The 21908-nt window shown below is 41.8% G+C and overlaps 1 protein-coding gene across 1 annotated transcript; it reads left to right on the plus strand.

The window, feature by feature from the left end:
- The first annotated feature begins 11335 nt into the window (after positions 1-11335).
- Positions 11336-18835, plus strand: LOC133055204 (zinc finger protein 501-like). The gene is made up of 2 exons (XM_061140630.1): positions 11336-12998; positions 18657-18835. The coding sequence occupies exons 1-2, from the start codon at positions 11636-11638 to the stop codon at positions 18833-18835; spliced, it is 1542 nt and encodes a 513-aa protein (XP_060996613.1). The 5' UTR covers positions 11336-11635.
- The last annotated feature ends 3073 nt before the right edge of the window (positions 18836-21908 follow it).

Raw genomic sequence — 21908 nt, forward strand, 5'->3', positions numbered from 1 at the left:
TCTTGATAGAAGCAAGGTCTGATGCTGTCAAGAGCAATATTGCATAGGAACCTGGAATGTTAGGTCCATGAATCAAGGCAAATTGGTAGAGGTCAAACAGGAGATGGCAAGAGTGAACGTCGACATTCTAGGAATCAGCGAACTTAAATGGACTGTGATGGGTGAGTTTCTATCAGATGACCATTATATCAACTAGTGTGGGCAGGAATCCCTTAGAAGAAATGGAATAGCCATCATGGTCAATAAGAGTCTGAAATGCAGTACTTGGATGCAATCTCAAAAACGACAGAATGATCTCTGTTCATTTCCAAGGCAAACCATTCAATGTCACAGTAATCCAAGTCTGTGCCCCAAACAGTAACGCTGAAGAAGGTGAAGTTGTACAATTCTATGAAGGCCTGCAAGACCTTTTAGAACTAACACTCAAGAAAGATGTCCTTTTCATTATAGGGGACTGGAATGCAAAAGTAGGAAGTCAAGAAACACCTGGAGTAACAGGCAAGTTTGGACTTCGGGTAGGGAATGAAACAGGGCAAAGGCTAATAGAGTTTTGCCAAGAGAATGCAGTGGTTATAGCAAACAGCCTCTTCCAACACAAGAGAAGATTCTACACATGGACATCATCAGATGGTCGACACCAAAATCAGACTGATTATATTCTTTGCAGCCAATGATGGAGAAACTCTATATAGTCAGCAAAAACAAGACCAGGACCTGACTGTTGCTCAGACCATGAACACCTTATTGCCAAATTCAGACTTAAGTTGAAGAAAGTAGGGAAAACCACTAGACCATTCAGGTATGACCTAAATCAAATCCCTTATGATTATACAGTGGAAGTGAGAAATAGATTTAAGGGACTAGATCAGATAGACAGAGTGCCTGGTGAACTATGGGTGGAGGTTCGTGACACTGTACAGAAGACAGGGATCAAGAACATCCCCATGGAAAAGAAATGCAAAAAAGCAAAATGGCTGTCTGAGGAGGTCTTACAAATAGTTGTGAAAAGAAGAGAAGTGAAAAGCAAAGGAGAAAAGAAAAGATATAAGCATCTGAATGAAGTGTTCCAAAGAAGAGTAAGGAGAGATAAGAAAGCCTTCCTCAGTAATCAATGCCAAGAAATAGAGGAAGACAACAGAATGGGAAAGACTAGAGATCTCTTCAAGAACATGAGAGATACCAAGGGAACATTTCATGCAAAGATGGGCTCGATAAAGGACAGAAATGGTATGGACCTAACAGAAGCAGAAGATATGAAGAAGAGGTGGCAGAATACACAGGAGAACTGTACAAAAAAGACCTTCATTACCTAGATAATCACGATGGTGTGATCACTCACCTAGAGCCAGATATCCTGGAATGTGAAGTCACGTGTGCCTTAGAAAGCATCACTATGAACAAAGCTAGTGGAGCTGATGGCAATCCAGTTGAGCTATTTCAAATCCTGAAAGATGATGCCGTGAAAGTGCTGCTCTCAATATGCCAGCTAATTTGGAAAACTCAGCAGTGACCACAGGACTGGAAAATGTCAGTTATCATTCCAATTCCAAAGAAAGGCAATGCCTTTCAAACTACCGCACAGCTGCACTTATCTCACAGGATAGCAAAGTAATGCTCAAAATTCTCCAAGCCAGGCTTCAGCAATACATGAACGGTGAACTTCCAGATGTTCAATTTTCCTTTAGAAAAGGTAGACGAACCAGAGATCAAATAGCCAACACCCGCTGGATCATCGAAAAAGCAAGAGAGTTCCAGAAAAACATATATTTCTGCTTTAATGACTATGCCAAATCCTTTGACTGTGTGGATCACAATAAGCTGTGGATAATTTTGAAAGAGATAGGAATACCAGACCACCTGACCTGCCTCTTGAGAAACCTGTATGCAGGTCAGGAAGCAACAGTTAGGGCTGGACATGGAAGAACAGACTACTTCCAACAATCTCATCCTCTGTCCTTCCCTTCTCCTCCTGCTCTCAATCTTTCCAATCATCAGGGTATTTTCCAATGAGTCACCTCTTCGCATCAGGTGGCCAAAGTATTGGAGTTTCACCTTCAACATCAGTCCTACCAATGAACACCCAGGACTGATCTCCGTTAGGATGGACTGCTTGGATATCCTAGCAGTCCAAGGGATTCTCAAGAGTCTTCTCCAACACCACAGTTCAAAAGTAGCAATTCCTCTGTGCTCAGCTTTCTTTATAGTCCAACTCTCATATCCATACATGACCACTGGGAAAACCATAGCCTTGACGAGACGGACCTTTTTTGACAAAGTAATGTCTCTGCTTTTTAATATGCTATCTAGGTTGATCATAACTTTCCTTCCAAGTAGTAAGCGTATTTTCATTTCATGGCTGCAATCACCATCTGCAGTGATTTGGGAGCCCAGATAAATCAAGTCAGCCACTGTTTCCAGTTTTCCCATGTATATGCCATGAAGTAATGGGACCAGAGGCCATGATCTTAGTTTTCTGGGTGTTGAGCTTTAAGCCAACTTTTTCACTCTCCTCTTTCACTTTCATCAAGAGGCTCTTTAGTTCTTCTTCACTTTCTGCCATAAGGATTGTTGTACTCTGCATATCTGAGGTTATTGATATTTCATCTGGCAATCTTGACTCCAGTTTGTGCTTCCTCCTGCCCAGCATTTCTCATGATGTACTCTGCATATAAGTTAAATAAGCAGGGTGACGATATACAGCCTTGACGTACTCTTTTTCCTATTTGGAACTGGTCTGTACTTCCATGTCCAGTTCTAACTGTTGTTTCCTGACCTGCATATAGGTTTCTCAAGAGGCAGGTCAGGTGATCTGATATTCCCATCTCTTTCAGAATTTTCCATAGTTTATTGTGATCCACATAGTCAAAGGCTTTGGTATACTCAATAAAGCAGAAATAGATGTTTTACTGGAACTCTCTTGCTTTTTCAATGATTCAGCAGATGTTGGCAATTTGATAGTTGATTCCTCTGCCTTTTCTAAAACCATCTTGAACATCTGGAAGTTCATGGTTCACGTATTGTTGAAGCCTAGCTTGAAGAATTTTAACCATCAATTTACTAGCGTGTGAGATGAGTGCAATTGTGCAGTAGTTTGAGCATTCTTTGGCATTGCCTCTCTTTGGGATTGGAATGAAAACGCCTTTCCCAGTCCTGTAGCCTCTGCTGAGTTTTCCAAATTTGGGGGCATATTGAGCTCAGCACTTTCACAGCATCATCTTTTAGGATTTGAAATAGCTTGAGCTAGAATTCCATCACCCCCACTAGCTTTGTTTGTAGTGATGCTTGCTAAGGGCCACTTCACATTGTAGGATGTCTGACTCTAGGTGAGTGATCACACCACCATGATTATCTGGGTCATGAAATCTATTTTGTACAGTTCTCCTGTGTATTCTTGCCACCTCTTCTTCATATCTTCTGCTTCTGTTAGGTCCATACAATTTCTGTCCTTTATGGAGCCCATCTTTGCTTGAAATCTTCCCTTGGTATCTCTAATTTTCTTGAAGAGATCTTTAGTCTTTCCCATTCTATTGTTTTCCTCAGTTTCTTTGCATTGATTACTGAGGAAGGCTTTCTTATCTCTCCTTGCTATTGCTTGGAACTCTGCATTCAAATGCGTCTATCTTTCCTTTTCTCCTTTGCTTTTTGCTAGTTTTCTTTTCAAAGCTACTTGTAAGGCCTCCTCAGACAGGCATTGTGCTTTTTTGCATTTCTTTTTCTTGGGGATGGTCTTGACTCCTGTCTCCTGTGCAATGTCACAAGCCTCTGTCCATAGTTCATCAGGCAATCTGTCTATCAGATCTAGTCCCTTAAATCTATTTCTCACTTCCACTGTATAGTCATAAGGGATTTGATTTAGGTCATACCCGAATTGTCTTGATGAAAATGAAAGAGGAGAGTGAAACAGTTGGCTTAAAGGTCAACCTTAAGAAAACTAATATCATTGCATCCAGCCCCATCACATCATGACACACAGATGGGAAAACGGTGGAAACAATGACTGAATTTATTTTTGTCGGCTGCAAAATCACTACAGATGGTGATTGCAGCCATGAAATTAAAAGACGCTTACTCCTTGGAAGGAAATATGACCAACCTAGACAGCATATTAAAAAGCAGAGACATTACTTTATCAAAGAAGGTCCGTCTGGTCAAGGCTATGGTTTTTCCAGTGGTCATGTATGGATGTGAGAGTTGGACTATAAAGAAAGCTGAGCACAGAATTGATGCTTGTGATCTGTGGTGTTGGAGAAGACTCTTGAGACTCCTTTGGATTGCAAGGAGATCCAAGCAGTCCATCCTAAAGGAGATCAGTCCTAGGTATTCATTTGAAGGACTGATGCTGAAGCTGAAACTCCAATACTCTGGCCACCTGATGTGAAGAGCTGACTCATTGGAAAAGACCCGTATGCTGGGAAAGATTGAGGGCAGGAGGAGAAGGGGAGGACAGAGGATGAGATGGTTGGATGGCATCACCGACTCAATGGACATGGATTTGGGTGGACTCCGTGAGTTGTTGATGGACTGGGAGGCCTGGCGTGTTGCGGTTTATGGGGTGGCAAAGAGTCGGACACGACTGAGTGACTGAACTGAACTGGACTGAATGGATTAGTGGTTTCCTCTTCTTTCTTGCATTTCAGTGTGAATTTGGCAATAAATAGTTCATGGGCACAGATACCAGGTCTTGGAGAGCCACACCCATCCTAGAAGGAGCCCCTCCCCAATCAATCAGACTGACATTCTTTGTTTGTAGAAGTTCCCGCCCTAAATGCTCCCTTCCTGAGGTCACAGGGGTGCTGAGTGTGAGGCTGCAGCTCTTGGCTCTTGGACCTGGGTCTCCCTCTTACATTGTTTCAAAAACCCTCACAGGCTGGGTCAGGGAACCTGGTAGTTCTGTCTGTTATGTCTTGAGAATTGTACTGTGGGCTGCACTCTTTAAGGCAGAAAGAAAGGAGAAGAACTCGCAGGGGTGGTCTGCATAGAGAATGCAGGAAAGGTAAACACCAAACAAAGGATGTGATTAGCATATCAGGTTAGTCTGGATTATCCGCTGCAGACCAGGAAGGAGAAAGTAACAAAGGAGCTCTGAAAACGGCCAAGGGAAACAAGAAAACTATTTCTTCTCGATCATTGTAGCAGTTGCAGATTCAAGAGTTGTGTGGATGCCTTTAAAGTTATCTACTTAACGCCCAGATGTGAGTTTGTGATAAAAATCCCCAGAGGAGACACAGAGCTGGAGGAAGAAGAGGAGGAAATGGCAGCTTCTCAGGTAAATGTCCTGTCCCGGGTCTGGGGCTGTGTCTGCTTTTCCTCCTGAAATGCCTGGTCTGAACATCTGCAAACCTTCAATTCTCGGTTTCTAAGTTTTCTACATAGGGTGTTTGTTGCCAACTGCTTACTTTTTCCAGTTTTTCTTGTGTTAGAGAAGACTGGCTCTTTAGACAGTTTCTTCCTTATGTCCCAGAGCCTGTTATCCAATGTATGTATCCTGGCTTTCTATAGAGCATGATGAATTCTCAACATTGTTCCATCAGTTTCAATGCTGAACATATTCCCTTTGTGAAAGACCAACACGGGGAGGCACTGGTATAAGGGATTCCCAGTGGAATGCTGTTCTGTGTTGGGATCCTAGGGAAGTAGGGGAAATGCCATGATGAGTTTATATCTGGATGCAACTTCAGGTCTTTGGAATAGGAGCAAAAGGCAATGCCCTTGGAAATAGAATGGACTCAGTGGTTCAGATTTTTTTCCCAAATAAAAAAAATGTAGTTGAGACTATCCTCTTCCTCTGTGTCAATAAGAAAGACTTACTAATTAAATTTACTAATTAAATGTGTCAGGTAGCAACTGACACGAGAGGTATATATGAAGTGAAATTTGCTTAAAACTAACATTTTTTAATGATGGATTCAGATCACAGTTTCCATAATATTGCCAAAACACCGATGCAGTGGTAATGCATTCTTCCATGTACTTCTATCCCCATGACTCTGATGGTCACTGGTTTAGGTACCTCTGTGAGATTCCCATGCGACGCAGCTCATGTATTTTCCTTTTGTCTTTAATAACTGTCTTGGAAAAAAAAGTGAGGGATGTGCCTAAACTATCACAGTTAATGGGGGAATCCCATATACTCTTAAGTTTCTCTTTGCTTTGGAAGATGTCTGTGTTTAGTAGAGATGCTGGGTTTGGGGGATTTTTGTCACTCAAGCCCAGGTCTGGTCATTTCCAGGTACACTCCATGCTCACATCACAGAGTCTCATCACATTTTTGTATTTTCCAAAATGTCTATAAGAATCTTATTAGTGTTAATCTATGTTCAACTGTATTAAAATTTGAGCTATAGCTCTTTGGAAATGATATAGATTTTCAGGAAATTGAAAAATTCAGAACCAGAGCTTTACTTTATGTTACATCATTCTGTATGTCTGTATTCTAGTTTATTTAAAGAAATAAAAATAATATCACCCCATTATATTTATGTACATTTTTAATAAGTTAAAAAATTTTATCTTATTGACATGACAACTTTTCCCTATTAACTATTAATAAGTATATAGTCCCATTATAGTATATGTCTGTGTCCACAAACCTGTTAACATGATTTGATCACTGTTTTTTTAATCTATTTTTTTAAGATTTCCGGAAGAAGGGAATAGGTACCTACTCTAGTATCCTTGCCTGGAGAATCCTATAGACAGACGAGCTATTATTTGTCTTGCACATTCAAGATTCTGTAAAAACTGTCAGAAAGATATACAGTATACACTAAATAGTTAAAATGATTCTTACTGCAAGGTTACTATCCTATAAGACCTGTAAAATCTGTAAAAGACTTAAAGTTCAGATTTAAGTGTGAATTCTTCCCTACTATTCTCCTTCATTGCTGTTCAGAATGGTCATTTGTGGAGCAGAATTTGCAACATTACTAGTTCAAATAAGCTTGGTAAAAATGTGGCACAATTTCTCCACTCCAGAACTCTTGGATCAGAATCTGCTTCTTAAAAATGTTTCCTGTTTTTTGGTAGCCAATTTATCCTGGGTCACACGAGTACAACACTCAAAAATAAATATGCCAGTGTTGATCTGAATACATTATAGTTTCTCTTCCACATCAGAATAATTTCTTGTGAATCATATCCTCTTTTCTTGGGGTTAAAAATGTGGTAGAAAATGTTACTGTGTGATACCAGAAACTACACTAAATCAAAATGAGTTCTCTGAAATTACTGCTTTCGTTTAGGGTCAGGTTAGGAAGTCTTCTCTTGCCATGTGAGAGTCAGTCAGTCAGTCAGTTCAGTCATTCAGTCATCAGTCCTGTCTGACTTTGCGATCTCAGTTGTGTCTGACTCTTTGTGACCCCAAAGTACATGCATGTGTACTTTGTATTTCAGGGATGGCTGACATTCCAGGATGTGACCGTAGACTTCACTCAAGAGGAGTGGGAATGCCTGGACCTCGGTCAGCGGGACTTGTACAGGGATGTGATGGTAGAGACCTACGGGAACCTGGCCTCCTTGGGTGAGGAGAAATGCCTTCCAGAATCCCTTTTCCACCACTGGCTTTGGTTCCTGCATTTCCAGAACGTCTCCTGGAATTTTCTGCTTCCACCAACACCTTCAGATTCCTGCTTTCTAGCAGGAAATGGGTATTTGTGAGTTTAGAAAGAAAGCCTTCATGGTGATTCAGTATGATTCTATCCTTTTTCTTTCGTGATGTAATCTGCCTCCTTCACTCTAGCGTGGTGGTGATTGAATCAGTTCCATGGTATTAAATAGTGACACCTTCCTCTTAAAACCACATTTACACTACTTACTTTACCCTTGTAGTACTTGACCAGAATCTCAGGATCTGATTTTTATGTATTTGTTAGTATTGTAAGGGTGCTTTCAATAAAGTATTTGGGGAATCATCCTCTAGGCTGTATTACATTCACCCGTGCGTTCTCTTCTCACCCAAATACATATTGGGTTGGAAACTTATGAATCTCTAGCAAAACAAATATTCCTTTCTCTGATGAACAGGTCTTGTGGTCTCTAAGCCAGACTTGGTCACCTTTCTGGAGCAAATGAAGGATCTCAAGAATATAAAGAGAATGCAGACAACAGGCATATACCCAGGTAGGTGTGAATGGATGGAGCTGATGACTCAAGTGAGAGGTCCAAGGAGTAGTGAGGAAGTCAGCCTTTGTCCTGTGGCTTGGGAAGACGTGCTCCAGTGAAAATGATTTTGGAGAACTCTGGGTTCCTTTCTGTTGCTGTCATAGATGGACATTGCCTAGCTCTTTCTGCCTCTCAATCATTCATGAATTCAGCTCCATGATTACTTTTCCCATTCACAGTGAGAATTCAAATTCTCTTCTTGGCTTGTGACAACTTGCATGAGTTGGCTGCTCTTTCATTTCTTGGGGGTCCTAGGAAAACTGCCCATTGATGAATAAATATAAGATGCTCTTTTTAAAGTTTGTTTCTACCTCTAGAAAGAGGTGTTTGAGTGGAATTGTAGACAAACTACCAATACTCTAGGAATATTGGAGACAGAATTTATTTTCTGATTTATATTTTCTAACACTGGAAGCTACAAATATGACCTTATACATTTTAAACTCATTTCAATGTATAAAGCAAAACCTCCATAAAATGAGAGAATGCAAATCTCTGAGTTACACCAATGTTTCACTTTTCTTTATGTGAACTCATTTTAAATATCTGAGATGTATTTGCCACAATTCCTCAATGGTAAAATACTTTAATGTATTCAATTAACTCAAAGATGTTTTAGGTAAATTGGCAAAATAGTTTAGAACATTTTCCACCATATTTCTAATGGTTGTTTGAAACTATTAACATTTTAGATCATATAAAGTAGTCCTTTTAAGTCCTTTAAATCCTTATTGGATTTAAATCTTTATTGTTTTACAATTTGTGCTCTTGTACAGCAAAGAGAATAAAGTATACATATAAATAGCCACTCTTTGTTAGATTTCCTTCCATTTGGGTCTCCGCAGGGAACTGAGTAGAGTTCTCTGTGATCCCAACACATTTTTTAAAATCTCACTTCTTATTTAATTGCTTAAGACTTTACTATCTTGTTTCTTATCAGCTCCCCCAGACTTTATTAATTTATCTCATTTGTTATCACTTTCCAATGGCCCTCAGTTTCCAATTAGTTGTCTGTCAATATCATTTACGATTGTTAGATACAAACATCTAATAGAATGTGTTCCAATAGAACACAAGTGGTAAGAAGTGGATTAAAGAAATTGAAGGCACCTAGTATTTCTGAAAAATGTTTGGTGTCTCCATTTAAGACGACTTAGGGCAAAAGGTAATCATTAGACTGCGTGTCTCCACTTCATTGAGTGGTTCTTGTAGCTTATTATCTTGCCCCTTCCTCTGCTTCACACTCCTTGTCCCCTGGCTTTATTACGTTTTCTGTGTGTGTGGTCTCTGCCCTGAAGGCTGCAGGGTCCTAGTTTCTCTTGTTTCCTGTGCCTGCGCTTTAGGGGCTCAGTTTGGTCCTGAGGTTTGTGCCCTGATCCCCTTGATGGGCACTTGATTGCTGTAACCAAGCCTGCCCTGGATATTGAGGGGCGCTTCCCCATTGCTCTGTGGCTGTCACCGTCCTGTCTGTGGTGGGTCTGTGCCCTGGTTGGTGGAACAGAGCCCCCAGATCTGTTTCTTCGCTGTGATCCTGATCTGTGGTGGAGCAGGTGGGATTGGAGCACAACCCCGGGAGAGAAGCCCCTGAGGATTGCTGCTCTGGGGATGTTCCCCTTGGGACGTGCTCTGTGCATCACTTTCACCCATTGGGTGAGTCTCCTGTGACCCTGGTTGGCCCTGATCTTGGCCCCACCTCACGCATGGGTATGCCAGCACACGGCCCTGGGGTGTCTCAGATGTTGTTCTCCCCGGGTCACCAGCATAGATCCCCTGAACTCAGGGCCTAGGTCGCAGGTGCTGTGGTGCTGTGGGGGCAGCTCAGACTCTGGCCTGGCCCCGTCCCCTCGTATCCGAGCCCACAAAGCCTACAGTTGCTAAAGCCACACCTGCTGTGACCGGCGGAGTCCCCCTTGTCCTTCAGATGTTCTGCAGGGGCTGAGCTGACAAAGCTGGTTTCCTGTGTAAAAGCATGGTTAGTGCAGCTGCGAGCAGAGACTTCAGCTTTTCTTCCTTAACCCTGGGGCTCAGCTGTCCTTTCAGCTCCATCTGAGCATGTGGCCCACCCACAGGTGTCTGCTCCAGAGGCTGCCCCAGAGCACAGGGTTCTGCTGACGGTGGAGGAGGGTCATGGGGGAGGCCGTGGCTGGGCCTCAATAGAGCCCACCCGGGTGGTGGTCCTCCCTACTGCCAGGGATGAGGGGCCAGCACGGGGGAGAGAGGCTGCGGTGGGGTTCTTCCCTTTGGGCCTCACTCAACAATGGTGCTTTGCGCTTTGGTGGTGCAGGCTTCCTCCACAAGCGTCCCATTTGCAGAGCTCCTCCCTCCCTCCCGTCCCCTCAGGATGTCTCCTCATGGCCAACCGCAGTCCTCTGCCTGGGTCTGCTCTCCAAAGCCCACGTTCCAGCACCCAGCCCTTGTCTGCAGTGGTGGACACCCTTGAGGTGGACACCCTCTCAGGCTGGGTGGGCAGGGCAGGGGTCAGTACATCTGCAGCTCTCACTCCCCTCTGCCGCACGCGGGTTGCCATGTTCTCTTCCACAGAGAATGAGGCTCTCCTTCTGCCCAAACTGGGCTCCCCCAGATGTGGACACCTCTTCTCTCTTTAGAACCCCCCAAGGTTACAGGTCCCATCCCAGTTCCTCTCCTGTTCCTTCTCCTTCTTTTTTGGTCCTACCTGGCTCAGCAGGAATCTTTCTTGTCCTTTTAGGTGGTGTAGGTTCTTTGCTAGTGTTCAGAGGGGCCTCTGTGAGAATTCTTTCAATTCTGAGGTATTCTTGATGCATTTGTGTAGAGAGATGAACTCCAATCTGCCTAATCATCCGGCATCTTGATCCTTGGGTCCCCATTTTCTCTAAATCTTCAAGGATATTCACTGAGGATAGTAGATAAGAAAGCTTTTACTTGGTATCTTTCAGCTGTGTCTTCTCACAACACCCGTGATTTGATGTCAGAGAATCCAAGGTTTGAAAATTTAATCCGAAAAGCAAACCTAGGCCTGTATGAAAGAGCTCACCTCGGAAATGGATATTTAACCAAAGACTGGGGATATGCAAGGGCATGTGAAAGACTGAGAGGATGTTTATATGGACATAAAGAAATAGAGACCGTTTCACATACTGTGGACATGACTGCCAGAAGAAATGAGCACTGTGAGTCAAATTGGGGAAAGCACCCGTTTCAGTCATCACCGTCTGCCGCGCAGTGTATCTTTGTAAGCAATGACTCACATCAGTTTTTGAAACACACACGTTCTCTGAGGGGAAATGTGGAAAATCTGGAAGGTCATCCAGTCTCTACTCCAAATGCTCGTTCAAACCACTCTGAACATAGACTTCGATCACACATACATTCAACCACGTCTGGAAAGGAGAAGTTTACAAATGATGGGGAAAACTCACAATATAATCAACTTGAGGGGTCTGTGAGCTGCAGGTCATTATTCTTCCACCAACAGACAGGTTCTCTCCAATCCAAAATGTGTAATGTTGATAATAATGGAAGAGACTTAATTCAGCCATCACTGTTTGATACATATCATGGTAGGGTTAATATTAAACAACTTTTCATGTGTAATAACACGAGTCAGGCCTTAAGTAGGAGCTCCAAAGCCAATAGTTCCCAGAGTATTTATGATGGAGCAAGAAACTGTTCATGCAATGACAGTGGATATAACATTGGACAAGACTCTGATCTTAGGAAACACCAGGCACCTCAATCTTCAGATAAGGATTCTAAAAGTAATACATGTAGGAATATCTTTTATCGGGCATCAGGTCTTTCACTAAATAAGAGTACACATACTGGAGAGAAGACTTACAATCATAGTGAATATGATGTTTCTAATCAGTCTTCAGAACTTATTCAACAGCAGAGTATTCAGAATCCACAGAAAAACTACAAGTGTAAGAAATGTGAGAAAGTCTTTACTAATGCACTCAATCTACATAAACATAGGGAAATTCATACTGGATGGAACACTTTCAAATGTACAGAATGTGACAAAGCGTTTAATCAGAGTTCAAAACTTAGTCAACATCAGCGAATCCATGTTGGCCAGAAGTCTTATAAATGTAAGGAATGTGGCGAATGCTTTAGTCAGCACTCAAGTCTTACTTACCATCAGAGAGTCCATACCCGGGAGAAGTCTTTTAAATGTAAGGATTGTGGCAAAGCCTTTAAACAGTGCTCATGTCTTCATAAACATCAGGTAATTCATGCTGGAGAGAAACCTTATAAATGTCAAGAATGTGGAAAAGCTTTCAGTCAATACACAACTCTTATTAAACACCAGCAAATTCATAGTGACGAGAAGCCTTATAAATGTAAGGATTGTGGCAAAGGCTTTATACAACGCAGAGGTCTTACTTGCCATCAGAGAATTCACACTGGAGAGAAACCATATAAATGTCAAGAATGTGGAAAAGCTTTCAGTCAATATGCAACTCGTAATAAACACCAGCGAATTCATACTGGAGAGAAGCCTTATAAATGTAAGGATTGTGGCAAAGACTTTAGCCAGGGCTCGGGCCTTATGTACCATCAGAGAGTTCATACTGGAGAGAAGCCTTATAAATGTAAGGATTGTGGCAAAGGCTTTAGCCGGCACTCAGGTCTTACTTGCCATCAGAGAATTCACACTGGAGAGAAACCTTATAAATGTCAAAAATGTGGAAAAGCTTTCAGTCAATGCTCTACTCTCACTCAACACCAGCGAATTCATACTGGAGAGAAGCCTTATACATGTAAGGATTGTGGCAAAGACTTTAGGCGCCGCGCTGGTCTTACTCGCCATCAGAGAATTCACACTGCAGAGAAAACTTATAAATGTAAAGAAGTTGGTAACGCTTTCAGTCACTATGCAACTCTTACTTAACATGAGCGAATTCATACTGAACAGGAGCCTTATAAATGTAAGGATTGTGACAACGACTTTAACCCATCACATTGGTCTTACTTACCATCAGATAATTCATACTGAAGGAAATCTCATAAATGTAAGGAAACCTTCAAAGGCTTTAATCAGAGCTCTCATCTCACTGGACATCAGAGAGCATGTCCTGGAGGGAAACCCTAGTAATGAAGTAAGACATGGAAGAGGTTTGTCCTGAACATACAGTTCAGGAAACGCAAGACTGTTTATATAAGAAAGATACAGAATGACATAAAGAAAATATAAATAAATATTTACAAAAAAATCAAATCTAAATAAATATCAGGAAATGCATACTAGAAAGCATTTCATAAATTCCTGTTTTCTGATGTTCCTCTTAGGGAAAAATATTGTAGATAGTGATTCATAGTTAAAATAGACAGAAAATTGATATGTTAGTATGGATCACAAGATGAAGAGGTGATGTTTAGCCATGTACAGTTACTAGCTACGTATGTTTGTTGATATTGACATGATTTGTGATTATTTGAAAACCAAAATGTATGTAACTGAATTCTCAAATTACTCCATGCCACACTTCATTTCTAGTGTGCATATAAAGTTATGTTTTTGATGGTTGCTACCTCAAAGATGAGAGAAGCCCTTCTATCTAGGAAGAAAACATTTATAATTTTCTCCATTATAAGATTAAGGACACAGGAATGTAACATGTGCAGTGAACATCTAAATGGTGGTGTTTGTCATTCATGTCACACATCCCTGTAAGTCACCATGATGTAAGTGTTCAGGGAATAATTCCACAGATTAATGTACATTTTCAATGTACATTTTCAATAGTTATGTCACTTGCTTTTAAAGTAAAGTACAAAGACAGTTCACTAAAATCTTGATGTATTTTATAATATCAACAAAAGTCATGAATATCAGTAGCCATGTTTCAGTTAAAGACATCTCTGCTACCCTAGAAATGTACGGAAAACCCTTCCCAGAAAAGTCATGTAATTAGTGTATGTCTTCTTAAATGATTAGCCTCCCTTTTGTACCGTAGAAATCACAGTTCTCAGATCATTGTATCAGAGGTAATATTATCATTGTTCATGCTTATAATCTGTATTTTAACCAAAGTTACATAGCGGAGTGTAAAAGGTTTTATCCTGTGTGTGATAAGCATACATGTTAATCAATAAAACTGAATGGTTTCTTGTGTAAATGTTGGTGTGTAATGAATGAAGTGTTAGCCTAGCAATTTAAGGTTTCAGGAAGGAATACCTAACGAGAAACTCTTCAGTAGCATAGAAGGGTGAAGTCTGTAACAATTAGTTTCCTTCCTGCCCTTAAGTTTCAAATCATTAGATCATGTATTTCCCATCATTTCTCCATTGTACTTATCCCCCTCTCTGTAACCGCAGGGACATTATGATGGTTCTAATAAGAAGGCTCATACAGAGTACTGTTGAGAGCGTCCCTGAACTGCTCCATGCTGTTGCTGCCTCAGCATCTCTCTGGGGAGCAGGCAGCCTGCAGGTCCTTGAACTCACACCAGCCAATCCTGTAAGCACTTGCACTAGAAGACCCCCTTCCTTGAGACCAGCAGGCTTGCCGAACCCCAGGGCCTATTCACCGGCTCCCCTTCAGTGACACCCTCAGAGCTCACCAGAATCCTGCTCCTCTTGGTTTGAATGGGTCCATCCACACTCAGCCTGGGGAGCCCACAGCACTTCACCCAGGGCCTCTTATAAAAACCTGAACCAATTACTGCCTCTTTCTCTGCTCACTTCTATCCTTGACCTCACTCAGAGCTTGCTGTGAATTCTCTGAGGACCTAGAGTCATGAACTCACCTGCTTCAGTTGTCCTTTGTTCTTCTATTGAGCTAAGTAAGACTTTTCATGGGCTCATTTAAGCAAATGTAAATTTAACATTTGTCACAAGACTACTTAAAAGTCATGATGGTAAAATTCTGAACTAAGATTTGTAAAATCTAACCCTGTTTCTTAGCATATGTTTTTGTAAGGCTTAAAGGAACTGTTTTCTCATGGCTATGACATGCACAATGCAATATATAAATATCTGAAAGTATATATGTTATATAATTTATATAGCATACATTAAACACAATAAGTAAATATCTGAAGGTATAAAGACTATCAGTGAGAAATTCAAGGAACATGTGAGTGTGTGTGTATTAGTACACATTTACTTAAAGAATTGAGGAATGCTAGACCACAACTGCTCATTTCAGAGTTGAAGATGATTCACTAAAAACTGCAAATCTTATAAATTTGTCAACTAATCTATTCTGTCTACAATTCTGGGAATTCATTTCCTTAAATGTCAGGAGGTTACATTTTTTAAGGAACTTCCACACTGTCCTCCCAAGTGACTGCACCCGCTTACATTCTCTCCAGCCATTCAGGAGGTTCCCTGATCTCCAAGCCTCTTCCGCGTTTATGACATTATTAGTGGGCTTTATTGCTATTCTGACTGGCATGCGGTGATATGTCACTGTAGTTTTGTTCTGCATTTCTTATTATTTAGCGATGGTGAGCATCTTTCTTTTGTGTCTTGCCCATGGAAAAGAGCAAGTTGCCCCACCCAGCCTCAGCAGCTGTGGGGCACAGGCTTAGCCTCCCCACAGCACGTGGAGTATTCCTGGACCAGGGATGATGCCCGAGGGCCCCACACTGTCAGGGGGATTCTTAAGCACAGGGTTATCAGTCTGTTTGTTTATGTTTGAGATGTATATAAATTGGAATGTTTTCCTTTACAATGTTGTGTTAGATTCCGCTGGACAACTTCATCAATCCCCATAGGTATATGTTTACCCACTCTCTCTTGAACCTCCCTCCCACTATCTCCGTCTCCCCCCTCTAGCCATCACAGAGCCCCGCGCTGAGCTCTCTGTGCTATGCAGCAGCTTCCCACTTGCTACCTATTTTATACATTGCGGTGAATATATGTCGAGGCTCTTCTCTCAATTGGGTCCCCTCTCATTCTCCCACGGTGTCCACAGGTCTAATGTCTATATTTGTGAAAATATTGTATTAACATATATATATATATGTATATATATATATATATGGAATCTAGAAAATATTATTGATGATCCTATATAATGAGCAGGACTAGAGCTGGAGACATAGATATTAAGCATTTTTATATTAAGTTTTCAAGGTATAAAATACATGGACAATAATTCCATGCATTTTATTAAGTGAAAGGAGCCCATCTGAAAATGCTACAAGAAGTCGGATTTTTACAACATGGCATTGTGTTGTAGGTGAATGTTCTCATGTGCTCCATTGTGTCTGAGTCTTTGGGACCCAATGGACTGTGCCTGCCAGGTTCCTCTGTCCGTGAGATTTCCCAGGAAAGAACACTGAGTGGGTGGCCATTTCTTCTTTCAAGGGATTTTGCAGGGGATCCTTACCCAAGGATTGAACCCACATCACGGGGGTCACCTGCATTGGCAGGTGGATTCTTTACCACGGAGCCACCTGAGAATCTAGTTGGAAATGTAGAAGAGATTAAAATGGTCAGTGGTTGCCATGGGTTGCAAAGCAGGGGCTATGAATATCGTGAATTCAGGTACATGAAATCATTGTGTGAAACGTTTTAATGGACACAAGTTATTATACACTTTCCCAGACCCTAGAGTGAACACACCTAGAAGAGAAACATAAGGTGAAAATACAAACATTATTTCATGTCTTTCTAGATTCATCTCTGGTAACAAATGTAAACACTGGTGGGGAAATAAGTAGGAAGATTGTCCACGTATGGGAAAAATATGTATATGGGAAATCTCTGTACTTTAGTCTCAATTCTGCTGTGAAACTAAATCTTCTAAGATATTGGTACTGGTGCATGTACAGCGATCATTTTTAGAATATATACTATTAGAAAAAAGGATATGCTCCTACCTTAGTTTTTCCATAGGCAATTATCCTTTAAAGATGTGAGAAAATAGGACTCTCCATAAAGAGCAGAGAACAAACTGTAGCAGATGATTCATAAAGCCTGGAAATACAAACATGAAGTAGAACTGCAACATTTTTCTGTGTTGAAAGTGAAGGTGAAGTCGCTCAGTCCATGTCTGATTCCTTGGGACTCCATGGATTGTAGCCCACCAGGCTCCTCTGTCCATGGGATTTTTCTGGCAAGAATACTGGAGAGGGATGCCATTTTCTTCTCCAGGGGATCTTTCTGACACAGGGATCAAACTGGGGTCTCCCACATGCAGGCAGACTCTCCTGTCTGAGCCACCAGAGAATCTGTTTCATGTGTTAATTTATGGGTAAGTTCACTTATGACTTCTTTCCTTGGTTGGTCACTGGATAGATTTTAGGGCATCATTTTCAAAAGCATCTGTCCCTGCACATACACACTGTTAACCCAACGTCCACTGCTGCCCCTGGTTTATTCTCAAAGAAAGCTGTGATGGAAACACCTCCCGGCTCCTGGTCTTGCTGTAGCAGACCGCCCACCTGCAGAGAGGTGGTCAGAGTGCAAACCGTGTAGTGAAATCTGTGTCCCCAGGTTACAGAGGGGAGTAAGAAACAAACCAAAACTAAGGACTCAGGCCATCTTTCCTAGAATCCTGAGAGCAAAGCCTTGCAGGAACCCAGGGCCCCCAGGTGATTCCCACCAAACACTCACCCCTCCCCTCCCCTCCCCCAAGGGCACAGGCCTTGCAGGGCCACACCCATCCGAGAAAGAGCCCCTCCCCAGGGATCAGGCTGAGGTTCTTTGTTTCTAGAAGATCCTGCTCTCAACCCTTGCTCCAGAGCTCTGGGGCAGGCAGAGCTGAGCGCTCAAGCTCAGGGCTCCTGGAAGCGGGTCTTCCTGCTGCATTGTTTCAAAGACCCTCAGAGGCAGAGTCAGGTAGCCCAGAAGTTGGGTCCCTTGTCTCTTGACAATTGTTCTGTTAGGGGAAGCACACTGATTGAAACCGCCCACCCTTGCCAGGCACCATAGTAACCATTTGCATGAGTTGTTTTATGACAAGAGATCCTGATAAGGAATACGGAACTAATAAACCACTGCCAACCGGAAGAGTTCAGGAAAGGTCAAAAGGAAACACTGCGTGTCTGCCCACTTCCCAGAATCCCTCTAGCTAGCATTCATCTTGGCTGAGCGATGCGTTCACCATCAGGAAAGACTCTGAATTAGAATGATTGGCCAAAGACCACCCGGAAACTAATCCCATCAGCATAAAACCCAAGACTGGGAGCCACACGATAGAGCAGTTCTGCTGGGTTCCGTTACCTACTGCTCTCGCCCCGGGTGCACTTTCCCAATAAAGTCTCTTGCTTTGTCAGCACATGTGTCTCCTCAGACAATTCCTTTCCGAGTGTTAGACGAGAGCCCAGTTTCGGGCCCTGGAAGGGGTCCCCATTCCTGCAACAGTTCTGGGGCTTGGTCTCTCTAATGTGAAAAGAAAGAGAACTCTCCGGGTGGTCTGCAAAGAGAGTGGGGAAAGTGAGCACCAAACCCACGATGTGATTAGCATATCAGCTTAATCTTGATTACCCACTACAGCTCTGGGACCGAGGAAGCCAGAAAAGGGAGAGAGAAAGAAGACATTCTCTTCTTTTTCATGGCAGCAGCTGAAGGTGAAAGAGCTGTGTGGATGCCTTTAAAGGTATTTTCTCAGCCTGATGCGAGTTTGGGACATAATATCCCCAAAGAAGACGCAGAGCAGGAGGAAGAAGACGAGGAGATGGCCGCTTCTCAGGTGAACGTCCTGTCCCGGGTCGGGGGCTGTGTCTGCGTTTCCTCCTGAAAGGGCTGGGCTGAGAAGCTGCACACCTTTACTCTCTGATTGTAGTGTTTCTCTCTGGCGGTTTGTTGTTGTCAACGTCTTCTTTTTCCTTTATTTCTTATAATGGTGAAGACCGGCTCTTAGCCTGCTTCTCCCTTGTGTCCCACAGTCTTTTCTTCATTCTATCCTTCTTTCTGTAGAGCATGATGAATTCTCAGGATGAATTAGTGACTTCCCTTTTTGAGAAATGAACATGGGGGGGTCACTGGTATCTGAGATTGCCATTGGAACGTGGTTCATGTTGGCATCCTAGGGAAGTAGGGATATGCCGTGATGAGTTTCCATGTAGATGCAATTCAGTTCTGTAGAACAGGAGTTTAAAAAAAAAAAAAAAAAAAATGCCCTTATAAATAGAATGGACTCAGCAGTCCAGAATTTCTCAGAAAATTTTTAGAAATAAAAAAAGTACCAGAGGCCATCCTCTGTTTCAATAAGAAAAACTTACTATGACATGTACTATTGGGTTACAGATCATGGGAGGTATATATGCACTGCAAATTGCATGAAACTAATATTTTTCATAATAGATTGAGATCATGGTTTTCATAATATTGCCAAAATGCCTGGCAGGGATAATACATTTTTCCATGTACTTCTTACCCCATGGCCTCGGATGTTCACTGGTTCAGGTGCTTCTGTGAGAATCCCATGCTATGAAATTCTTTTTTTTTTTTTCCTGCCTTCACAAAGGGGTATTGGAAAGAAAAAGTGAGGGATATGGGCAACTGTCACATTTAGTGGGGAAACTCTGTATCATCTTGGTTTCTCTTTGCTTTGTACGATGAATACTGTTGGCTAAGACAGATGCACAACTTGAGAATTGTGAGTTAAGTTATATTTGGAGCACAATGAACACAGGAGCCCAGGAGACAGAACCTCAGGTAACTCTGAGAGACTGCTCCAAGAGGCGGTGGGGGAAGCTGGGTGCATGATTCAGTGCAGTCAAGCGCTAACTTGACAAAAAACATTTCTGCCAGTCATGAGGAACTGATGTCATCGTTGAGTGATTTGATGCTTTTCTAGATATGAAGGGGCTTCCCTGATGACTCAGATGCTAAATGCGGGAGACCTGGGTTTGATCCATAGGTTCAGAAGATCCCCTGGAGGAGGGCATGGCAACCCACTCTGGTATTCTTGCCTGGAGAATCCCCATAAACAGAGGAGCCTGGTGGGCTACAGTCCATGGGGTCACAAAGTGTTGGATACAACTGAGTGACTAAGCCCAGCACACACAGATATGAAGAGATGCAAGGATTGGAATCGTGAAATCAGTTCCTGAAAATAGCTAACTCTCTTCAGACGAGTTCCACCAGATTCCCTGGAGCACAGAGTGCTTGAATCCAACCTGAAGTCCCTCAGGGGAGGTTGAACATCAGCAGTTTCAGCACCAGAAGGTTCATTCTTCACAGAGGCAGATGGCAAACGTCCTTGTTGTTGTTGTTCAGTTGCTGGCAATGTTCTTGGCAAGTGCCAGTTTGTCGTTGACAATACTCACGTGTGTTTACTAGAGATGTTGGGTTTTGGGAGTGGGGGTTTCCATCACTCAAGTCCAGGTCTGATCATTTCCAGTAAATCCATGCTCACATCACAGACAAAGTTTCATCCTCTTTCTGCATTTTCCAAAATGTTTACAAGAACCCTATTAGTGGTAATCTATGTTCAACTGTTCAGTTTTAAAATATAGCTAAATGGAAGCAATACAAACTGTCAGGAAATTCAAATATTCAGAACCAGAGCTCCGCTTTATTTTATATTGTTGTGTATGTCTGCATACTAGTCAGTTTTTAAAAATTAAAATAATATCATCCTGAAATATTTATGTACATTTTTAGTCAGTTTAAAATGTTCCTGATTTCATTGACATGACAATTTTTCTCTATTACTGAGTATATAGCCCCATTGTAGTATATCTCTAGATGCATAAACATGTTAACAAGATTATATCAATTTTTTTCTTGTTCTTCTTTATTAAAATCCCCTTGAGAAGGGAATGGCTACCCATTCCAGTATTCTTGCCTGGAGAATCCCATGGACAGAGGAGCCTGGCAGGCTACAGTCCTTGTGGTGCAAAGAATAGGACACTACTGAGTGACTAACACTTTTCTTGATTTTAGTATTATTTAGGAATACAGAAATGTTGGTAAACTTTCCGTACAGTTGTCTCTGTATATTTGTGTGTGTTTTATTAAAGTCTAGAGTCCATAAACTGATGTAAAGTTTCAGCTCTGCCATTAAAGAATGTTTGTTAAAATATTTTCGAAAAGACGCAACAGCAGCATAATTGATTTTAAATTATTTCTGTTGCACATTCAAGACTCTGAAAAACTGTCAGAAAGATATATAGTAGATGCTAAATAGATAAAATGATTCTTGGCACCAAGGTTTGTATCCTATGAGACCTATAAAATCTGTAGAACACTTAAAGTTCAAAGTTAAGTATGAATTCTTTCCTTACTATTCTACTTCATAGCTGTTCAAAATGGTCATTCATGAAGGAGAATTTTCAACATTACTAGTTCGAATAAGCTTGTTAAAAATGTGTCACATTGGGCCCAGTCCAGAACGTTTGGATTGGAATGTGGTTTTTAAAAGTATTTCCAGTTTTCTTTTTTTGATAGTTTATCCTGTGTCACATAAGTACAACACTCAAAAATAAATATGCCAATATTTATTGTATAGTTCCTGATTATTTTATAATTCCTCTTCCAATTCATAGCAGTTCCTGTAGTAGTTCGTGGATCACATCTCATCCTCTTTCCTTGGGGTTAAAAATACAGCGAAAATATTACTGTGTAAAAATTATATTCTGTGTAATAGCAGGCACTCTCCTAAAGGAAAACCAGGTCTCTGAACTTGCTGTTTCCATCATGGGTCACATTAGGAAGACTTCCCACGGCCACATGGCATCTATACTTTGTATCTCAGGGACAGTTGACATTCCGGGATGTGGCCATAGACTTCACTCAAGAGGAGTGGGAATGCCTGGGTCTCGGTCAGCGGGCATTTACACAGACGTGATGTTAGAGAACTACGG

This window comes from Dama dama, chromosome 4 (genome assembly GCF_033118175.1).
Source record: "Dama dama isolate Ldn47 chromosome 4, ASM3311817v1, whole genome shotgun sequence".
In the NCBI taxonomy this organism is placed as follows: domain Eukaryota; kingdom Metazoa; phylum Chordata; class Mammalia; order Artiodactyla; family Cervidae; genus Dama; species Dama dama.

Coding starts and splice junctions, on each gene's coding strand:
- LOC133055204 (XM_061140630.1), top strand. CDS start 11,636: ATGTGTAATGTTGATAATAATGGAAGAGACTTAATTCAGCCATCACTG. Junction 12,999..18,656: donor TTATAAATGTAAAGAAGTTG/GTAACGCTTTCA, acceptor TTTTCATGGCAG/CAGCTGAAGGTGAAAGAGCT.